General features: G+C 38.8%; 1 protein-coding gene across 1 annotated transcript; it reads left to right on the top strand.

Annotated features, from left to right (window-relative positions):
• The first annotated feature begins 261 nt into the window (after positions 1–261).
• On the top strand, positions 262–7915 carry LOC103722132 (calmodulin-7-like). The gene is made up of 2 exons (XM_008812576.5): positions 262–524; positions 7198–7915. Exons 1-2 carry the CDS (start codon positions 449–451, stop codon positions 7569–7571), a joined length of 450 nt encoding a protein of 149 aa, XP_008810798.1. The 5' UTR covers positions 262–448; the 3' UTR covers positions 7572–7915.
• Positions 7916–9800: the final 1885 nt, after the last annotated feature.

The following is a 9800-nucleotide window of genomic DNA, read 5'->3' as shown; positions in this document are numbered from 1 at the left end:
TTTATTTGGAATTTTTGGGAGTGGGCACGATACGGATACAAAGTATGACGCACATTGAGATGAACACTAGGACAATCAGAGCGTACAACGTGTCCCGAGCAGGTATGGCTTTTGACAGATGGCCGCACGGGAGCAGACGGTCTGCAGGGCCAAACAAACAATGTCAGGGCTAAAATCGTCAATTTAAGTAGCCTTCATGTTATTCGTAATTTGTGTAAAGGAGTAGGGGTATTTTAATGGAAGAGCGATAACTTTCGGTTTGAGGGCGTTGAACGCCGTGGGGCTGGCGAGGCGACCGCTCCCGTATAGAACGGCCCCAAATTTTCCGAGGCCAGGTGCAGGAAACGCTCGAGTCCTCACACCTCCGTCCTTGCTTTGTTTTCCTTAGTCCTTGGCCTCAGATCTCTTCTTCCCGTTTTCTCTCGCTGTGCTCGTTCTCGGAGAAGCCATGGCGGATCAGCTCACGGACGACCAGATCTCCGAGTTCAAGGAGGCCTTCAGCTTGTTCGACAAGGACGGAGACGGTCTGATTCCTCCTCTCATTTTCTTTTCCATTCGATCCGTATAATTGCTGTGATTTGTTTCCGTTTCGCTTGGTTCTGAGATCTTTACGGTCGGATCTGGTGGTTCATTTTCTTGTTTCGATTTGGTATGGATCCTTTTGTTAGTGTACTTTGTCGATGTAGGGTTTCTTCATTGTTTTTCATTCAGATCACTAGAGAGGTCGATGTAGATGAGGTTTGATAGGTCTTGTTCGTTTGGATGCGCTCGTGTATATATTGTTGATTTTTCTCGCGTTAATTCTTTTGGGAGTTTGATCTGACTTCTTTCTTTTGTATGGTTTAAGGATTGTGTGTATGAATATTGTTGGACGGTTGGATTGCAAATTTGTTTCTGCGCTGTCTGAATTTATTTGAGTTTAGATTTTTTTTTTGCTTGAATTGATGGCTAGTAAATGCTTCTTGTTCTCTGATCATATAGCGTATGAATTCTGTTTATTGGTCTGAGATCTTAATGTGTTGCATTTTCTTGTTGTGCACCAGTGTAAAGTAGTAACACGATGATACATGTGTTGCCACCCAAACCCGACCTGATGGAGTTAGGCTGTTTGATGAACGAAGATTCATCAGCCGGCATGAAGCTGGTCTTCTCGGTGTGAGGTCCAACCTGCAAACAAAAGGAACTATCGGAGGTTGCCGGAGTTGCTCTGGCGGAGGATCCTTCAATGCTTAAGTCAGGTAGAGTTTTGGTGGAACATAGGAGATCCGAGAGTACGAGGAATGAGCTAAAACCAAAATTAAATTCCTTTTACCTGATATTTTCTGTCTTGGTTTATAAAGGAGGGTAAGAGTCCATCGGGACCTGGTCTGTTACACCCTTATCTTATCTATCATCTTGGGCAGTTGTGTCTTTCCTTATTTGGTGCACGCCGAGCTGTAATCACTTGCGCTATTTGCTTGAAGGTTTGCTCGGTCGTTAATTATGTGCGCCATGTGTTGCTCAGCCTTTGATCGGTCGAGCTAGTAGGTGCGATTTTAATGGGCATCAAATTTGGGCCATATTGCTCGTCCCCCACTTCCGAGATCAAGTCATTTTCTTGGAATCAGACGAGAAATTGCACCTGCTAGCTCGGTCGACCAATGGTCGAGTAACACGTGGTGTGTGTAATTAACGATTGAGCGAACGTCTAGGCAAATAGCATGGGTGGTTACTGCTCGCATGATCTCAGGGCACCAGATAAGGAAGGACTTAACCACGTATGATGACAGATAAGGAAGAGATGTAATGGCTCATCTGAAGATTGTGCAACCGATCGCGACAAACTCTCACCCTTCTCTCTATATAAACTGGGCTAGGGGATTTAAGTAAAGGAAAATTACCTTGCTCTTAGCTCATTGCTCATATTCTCAAATCTCCTCTATTCTACCAAAACTCTATCTGACTTAAGCATCGGAGTGTCCCTCGCTGGAGCAGCTTCGACAACCTTCGATAGTTTCTTTTATTTGTAGGTCGAACCTCATGCCAAGCTGACTAGCCTTATCCAAACCGACTAGCCTTATCCAAGCCGACTAGCTTCATCCAAGCCGACCAATCATCATTTGCCAAATAGCTGAACTCCGTCAGGTCGGGTTATGGGCCGCAACAACATGTTTTAGTAGTGGACATATTGATTGCTTGGAGCATTGATATTGTGTTGATTGGTGGAGATTTAGATCCTACAGATTGAATGTGGCCCTTCTAATTACCATGTTGATCATGATAACATTGCCCTTGTTTGACATAATGGCTGGTTAATCATTGAATTGTTTCCTCCATATTTAGCACGAGTTGCTAATTTTGAAAGGGAAGTAGTTATGACATCCTACTCGTATCCCTTCTCATTTTGCAGTGCCAACATGGTGCTAGTGGGACATGTTGTGATTTGTTGGCCCACTTGCAAATCATGCCAAACCTTGTGAATTGTGCCAATCCCCTATTGTGATGTTGGCAAAAAGAATCTTGAGACGCTATGGGCGGGGGCATCCAAAGATTACTCCTTCAATATGTCCTGGATGGAAACTTGTGAATCCTGCCACCACCTTAGATACTTTTATGGATGTTATATTGGATACACTAGACAAGGGAAATTGGGAGGGAATGCTTGATGTGACAAGTTGTCACTTAGTTAAATCCATCCATATGCTGAAGGCTTGACAAATGGGGTTCATTTACTGAGGTGGAATGACACACTAGTTAAAAATATGTCTTTCAGTTTCTAAAGAAGGGAAACAAGTAAAGCAAAATTTCTCCACGTATATTGCTTTTTTTTTTTTGGTTGTTTTGAAATCATCCGGGTCATTTCCACTGTATAACAATTTTGGGGATCTTAAATGCCCCTTATTAATTTCACATGACAAGAACCCCAAAGGCCAAAGATGTGAATTATTCAACATGAAGTTGTGACTGAGATTCTGTTGAAAGGACCTTTATTTATGGTTTTTGCTGATGGCGAAGAAATTTTGCAGCCCATGGATGGAAAAATTGGATAGAGTAATATCAATGAATCTAACTTTGATTAGAATCTAGATCTAGAACTAATTAGATTGGGTGTGAGCGCAAACTCAATACATCAATTAATTGGTCAGATTTGGGTCAATTAATGTAGTCCGAGTTAGGCTTGTGTAAGTTTCTATTTTACAAGTCCTTGTATTTGGAGCAATAATGAGTCAGTTTAGTTGTTGATAGCTTGTTACTTTATTTTTTTGGTGGGGAGCTTTCTTACGTTCTGAAGAACATTTTAATTGCTTTCTTACGTTCTGAAGAACATTTTAATTTATTGATAGTTTGGAACCAAGTTTGCCATATCGATGCGTATTGCCCCATATTGGATGTACTATACCGTATTGGTACCTAACTGAGATTTTGTATGGGGGCATGTTGAGTCTAGGTATGTTGAACCGACTCTCATATTGGGCATGTTGAGTCTCATATTGGGCATGTTGAGTCTAGCATATTGGGCATGTTGAGTCTAGCATATTGGGCATGTTGACTCTCATATTGGGCATGTTGAGTCTAGCATGGTATGTTTAAAGATATCAATTAATTCCCAAATAGGAACATTCTTTGTAGAGAAAGAATTATGTTAAGGTTAATGATGCTGTTGCATGTTCGGCCTCTGAGGAGTTGCTATCTTAGTTTGTTGTCCAACATGTCACCTTGTGAAATCTTGCAGTGTCCTAATACGTGATGTTATGAATCCAATACTTTGGTCTGATTACTTATCTCTCTCCTTTTGGAAAGAGTTTGGAGAGGCCTCCAATGTCTGATTTTTAATTTTTTTGGTGTTCAAAATTATTCATGAGCTATATTAAGCAATTGATCTATGTGACTTTTGACAATCATATGCTGGAGAGTTTCCCCTTTTTCTGTGTCACATGAAGATCGAAATATTTGAGTGGTCTAAACCTATTTAGAATGAAATATCTAGATCTGGTCAAACTTAGAGCTAGCCTCAAGTAAGATTAAAGGCTCAGCTCAAACTCAACCCATTTAGGTAAAAATTGGGTCTCGAGAAGAATTCCCAAATATGGATTCTTGGTCAAGAATGATATCTTATTAGAACCGTACATATCCGCTTCATCTTTTGGAAATGTCTTGGATCTGATGAAATGGGATGAGTTTAGGTGGCAATTCTAGATGCATGGTTATCCTCACCGAGTTATCCATTTATTTTGCAATTGCATAAAGAAAAAACAAAATAAAGGTGGACATCAACAAAAAAAAAGACTAATTAACAGTCATTGAAGGACTCCTTCACTGGAACTACTTTCTGAATTATGTGTTAACAAATCCAAGCATGAACTGGTTTTCTGTTATTGCCGAAGTTCGGACTTGGATATACATCACCTTTTTATCACATTTTTATCAGAAAATTGGCCCTCCAATCGATCTTTTTTTTTTTTTTTTATGCGCATCAGTTCTGTCATTCTACAAATCAACATTTGAGGGACTGACCATCTTAGATTTACTATCTAACATGTTGTCTTGTGTAATTTTCAATACCCTGCTATTTAATATGATGCAATCAATTCATATCTCTGGTCTAATTTCTATTTTTTGACATAAAAGTTATATTAGGACCGTTTAAGTTATTTAAGGTCATTGGGCCTGAAAAAAGTAAGTCTAATAATTTAAAATGGTAAGAAGTAAGAAATCAGATGCTCTTGTTGGTCTAATGCCAGCATGGATGTGCATGCATTGCAAACTGTTATCAGTGAGTTGAACACATTTCTTTGCTGTTAGTCCTCGTAGCAGCTTTCTCTCTCTCTCTCTCTCTCTCTGTGTGTGTGTGTGTGTGTGTGTCCATCTGTCTTCTCTGTGTGTCTATATGTTAGTTTCATTGCAGTTGCCTTTTTTTGTCTCTCTCTGTTAAGTTCTATGTATTGCTTAGGAGCTCAAAAAACAACTTCAGAGGAATTCAGGTGCAGCAAACTTGTTTAGCTAGTGCTTAATATGAAAAGACAGTCATTTTGAAATGCACACATTCTTGAAATGTGCAAGAGTTTTCAGAATGCTGCTGTTTCCCAAAACCCTCCCAGTAGGTTATTTTTGGTTGAATTGCTTTATGATGAAAGAGGAACTAATTCTGCTTATGAATTTATTGATTATTGAACATTGTTGCCAATCAGGGCTTTTACCTGGTCTGTCTAGTGCAAGAAATTTATAGGCGTTTCAGGTAGAATAATATACCTGTTGCAACAGCTTTGTGCCTTAAGCCATAGGATTGATGAATAGGGCTCACAGATGTATAGTTTTATCCCTACCGGGGGAAGCAAGGAGCTGTTGCCAATATTTTGACAAGTACATGCTTTTCTGATTTAAGGTTTGAGTATGCATGTGCGTTGTTCACATAGAACGGATCATGATTAACCAATTGGAAATCTTAGTTTTAAAGCAATATGGACCAATTGTAACTGTACTTGTTCCCTCCATGTTATGAGAAGGTAGCTTTGTATTTGAATTTTGTGCATCTTTGCTGGCTTAAAGATCAAGCAGAAAATTGTAGGCCAACTGACCCTGTTCTATATGGATACAGTATGATAAATCATGTAACAAAATCTAAATGTAGAGTGTGCATCTGAGATCAATGGATGGGAAACATATAGTTTTTCCAATATACCTTCTTACAGCTGCTGGATGTTGCTTAAACACTAGATGATTGGTGTAGGATAACGTGGGCTTCTGCTAGAAGAGGTGATTTATGACAAGACATAGCCCTCTGTTGTACCAAATCTAGCATGAGTGTTAGCTGATTGCTGAGGTACTGTAAAATTGCTAGGATGACATTGACCTAGATTTCATAATCCATGAAAATCTCTACTCGATATTACAGAGAATTCATAAAAAGTTTGATGAAGACAACTTTACCTAATGGAAATTCTCACTGGAACCTGTTTTTTTTGGCTCCCTGGTGAAACTTTCAAAGTTATATTTTGCTCTAGCTATTTCTGTGTTCAGTGTTAGTTGGCAGAAGTACAACATTTACTGCTTGGTGTGAATTAATTGTAGTTTTACATGTTTGATGGCCCTTCATGCTTGGAAAAGGCCAATTAAGGTATATATTTTGAGAAGAGTTGCCGGAGTCATTAAATCAATTTGGATATTCATCTGTAGTTGATGTTTGGAGTTGGCACATTGATCATTGCATGCATGTTAGTTATTGAGTGATCAAAGAACTTTTTATCTTACTTCTTCATTTGCTTGATTGGATTTTTGGATGCCTAAAGTGTCCGTCATTTTGAATAGTGATTGGCACGTGCAGTAAAACACCTTTTTGTAGTGGAGCTAATTATTAGGACTGGTCATAGTTAGGAATTCATGCCTTGGGCTGTTTGCATGGTTTAATAGATTTAATTGCAAATTGAGAAGCAATTTTTTTGTTCTTATATTGCAACTATTTGGATGCCAAGTTTATGGTTCTTTGCCTGTTCGTCAATGTTATTTTACCTGTTATTTCTAAGTCATTATGCCAAAATAGTTAAACTAATGGAATTGCAGATCCTTAATATAGCAATCACCTAGCTAGGCCGTAATAGTTAATTGAATAAAGTCATAATTTAGCTGTAATTTACGAATGGTTTTAAGTTGCAGTTGGGGCCCCTGCAGTTCTTCAACTGATAGGGGAAACCCTTGCTAGGGTTCCCAATATTCTTCAGCACGTGTTCATGTTTTTTTCCAAAAAACTAGTTTACCTCAAGAAATAGTCTTTCTGCGGGCTGCGTTATAATAGAACCTTTCTTGAAGTGTTTCAGTAGGCCTATGAAACGAAGCTACTTCCTTTTGAGAAGGATTACGATGCTCTTTACTTGCCGGCATTGGATATGAATTCATGCTGTTCCATCATGTGACCTGTTCATGCTGAAAGATGGATTTGTGGATTTGTTTTTTTGAAATATGTTGTCACTATGTTTCATTTGTGCTAATTTGCAATCATTTTAATATGTTAATCTGGTGTGCAATTTTCCAACCCCAAAGTGTTGTGCATTGCTTTGGAGATAGAACAAAAGGTAGTAGTCGTTATTTTTATTATCATTTGAAAGTTGTAATAGATGCTAATAAACAATAGAAGGCTAGCAGTTGTTCTATCTGCACGTATCAAACTTTATAGGGGAAATAAAATATTAAAAGTGCAGCTTGTTTTGGGTGGAATTTCAATAGGTTGCATTACGACTAAGGAGCTGGGAACTGTGATGCGGTCACTGGGGCAGAATCCAACTGAGGCTGAGTTGCAGGACATGATAAATGAGGTGGATGCTGATGGCAATGGGACTATTGACTTTCCAGAATTCCTCAACCTGATGGCTCGCAAGATGAAGGATACTGACTCAGACGAGGAACTCAAGGAGGCCTTCCGAGTGTTTGACAAGGACCAAAATGGCTTCATCTCAGCTGCTGAGCTCCGGCATGTCATGACCAACCTTGGTGAGAAGCTAACAGATGAGGAAGTTGATGAGATGATTCGCGAGGCTGATGTGGATGGTGATGGCCAGATCAACTATGAGGAGTTTGTCAAAGTCATGATGGCCAAGTGATCCCTCATGATGACATAAAAAATGAGGAAATTGCATGGCAGATAAGCAGTAAAATGTCATCCCATTCCCTCTTATGCAGGTAGTTTATCTGGATAGCTGTAGTTATGAAACAAACAGGGACGACTCTAGTGCTCTTTTTGTGTCATGGATGGTTGTTTTCATTACACTATTCATCCATGGTTCTGTGAATCTGGCCTGTGTTTCTATCTTGTGATGTTGGGTTTTGCTTGGATATTTATGTAGACCTATTTTTTGTTCCCTCTTTTCCTAACTGTTGCAAACTGGAACAACGAAGGCATCCTCTTGCTTGGCCTTTTCTATTAAATTTATATTTTATTGTGTCATGTTTACCTTGTCGTTGCTATTTATTCTCATTCTGATAATTGAAAATGCTGTTGCAATTTGTTGCTTTTATGGTTCTGGCAATCAGGTAGATGCTTGGTAATTATGAAGGCATTTGGCCTTCCTTTTGTGTTGATGTGAATCATATGCGATGACCGGGTGGTCACAGATGCAGCAGAGGCAGGAACAAGCTGCTACCGTGATCATTGGGTACCAAGTGGTTCTTAGCTTTTATTATGCTGGAAATAGAATATCTATTAGTTTTGTTCTCTAATGTTGGTGCACCTGAGATCACATTTGTAGATGGCGCAAGCAGAGGAATGTGACACAGCCTTCTGAAAAGTTAAAAATACTAGACCAATTATGGTTCTAGTTACTCCAATTTCTAATGGTGGTTCGAATGTTTCCAGGTTATAAGAGAGTCAAATTCAGTGTTTTGAACCTATTGATATGGACCGAAGTGTCAACTTTTGAGGTGGCTAGTGAATTTGCAGGTCAAAACTTCGGTTAGATTGTGTTTCTTATCACCTTCAAGGCTCTTTGTAACCCTGAGATCGAGTACTTGTGGTTCTTGGGTCGATGGGGCTGATTGCGGCTCAAACCCGGTGTCAACTTACATTGGCTGAACGAGAGTTTTTAAGGATTGATGAGGTATGAAGGGGTGCAGGGCGAGGATTGCATAGAGGAAAGGGGTGTTTTCTCTAGGAGACAATATGATCAGACTATGACTGCAAATATGCCTGGATCTAGAGGCAGGTATAAAGGATGTTTTAGAGTTTGGGAAAATATTGTAGGACAAGTTTAGAGGAAATAGTGATAGTCACAAGATACAATGGAGGTTCAACGCATGTTATGAATCTTAAAGGAAAAGATTGCTATAGATGAAGTCTTTTGTCTTACAATATTTTTGAGTGCAAGAGTGAATTTTAGAGTAAGGAGTGTATTGAACACACTTGGCATCCCTAGAGGAATGGGGAAATGAATTTCATTTTGGGATAATAATCTAGAAGCGTGATGTGCTAGAGGGAGTGGATGTCATGTGCTGCAATCCTCAAGGGGTGATGGAAGCGTGTGATTATTTTGGGTCGAGATTAAGAGTAGTAAGGATGCATGTGACACGGGTGCAAAATCTTATAATCTCGGGTGCACCTAAGCTAAATATGGTGGGGAAATGAGGTTAGATGGAGGGTCCCAATAGCAAAATTAAGACTGCATCAAGGACAAGACTAGAAGAATGTTCACTATGGCTCTTATTATGATATATGTCAAGCACAATCTTATATGAGTGTAGATCCTTATAGAATTCTTAGAAAATTTTGTGTTTAGGCTTTAGATTGATTGATCGGCCATGGTATAACAAAAAATGCACTTATAGCTCAATTTTGAGAGATATATATTAAGAAAGTAAAAATGGATAATAAGTCTCGGATAACATTTGATGGATGTTATAGAAGAATTGGAGATGCCGTAGGAGCATACATTATATTGCCTTCAATTTTTGTAATAAACTTATTAACTTAATACACCTTATAATTTATTTTATTATTTTTTATACAAATTTATATAATCATGATTTAAAAACTCGGTTTTTATTCCTGCTTAGGCATGGAATGAATTGCTTTGGACTTCAGTTTTTCTTTTCTATGTTTCTGTCCACAATTTCTAATAAATTGTAACACATACTTTTGATTCATCACTTTTGTAGAATGATGGGCGAAAGCAGGAACAAAATAGCATAGACTCAATATTAGCCATATAGAAGGGAAGCACCAAAGAGTTCAAAAATGGCAAAAGCTCATAAGAAAAAGATGTAGCAGCAATGACACCAATAGAAGGCCTAGAGTGGTAAAGTAATTATCTAAAGAAGGTGAGAACATAATAGCATCA

The sequence above is a fragment of the Phoenix dactylifera genome, chromosome 17 (genome assembly GCF_051530095.1).
Source record: "Phoenix dactylifera cultivar Ajwa chromosome 17, Ajwa_hap1_PhDact_Kaust_v1.1, whole genome shotgun sequence".
Taxonomy (NCBI): domain Eukaryota; kingdom Viridiplantae; phylum Streptophyta; class Magnoliopsida; order Arecales; family Arecaceae; genus Phoenix; species Phoenix dactylifera.
Note: the sequence above shows the minus strand (reverse complement) of the source record. Positions and strands in the feature narration are given on the sequence as shown.

Coding starts and splice junctions, on each gene's coding strand:
- LOC103722132 (XM_008812576.5), top strand. CDS start 449: ATGGCGGATCAGCTCACGGACGACCAGATCTCCGAGTTCAAGGAGGCC. Junction 525..7,197: donor GTTCGACAAGGACGGAGACG/GTCTGATTCCTC, acceptor GAATTTCAATAG/GTTGCATTACGACTAAGGAG.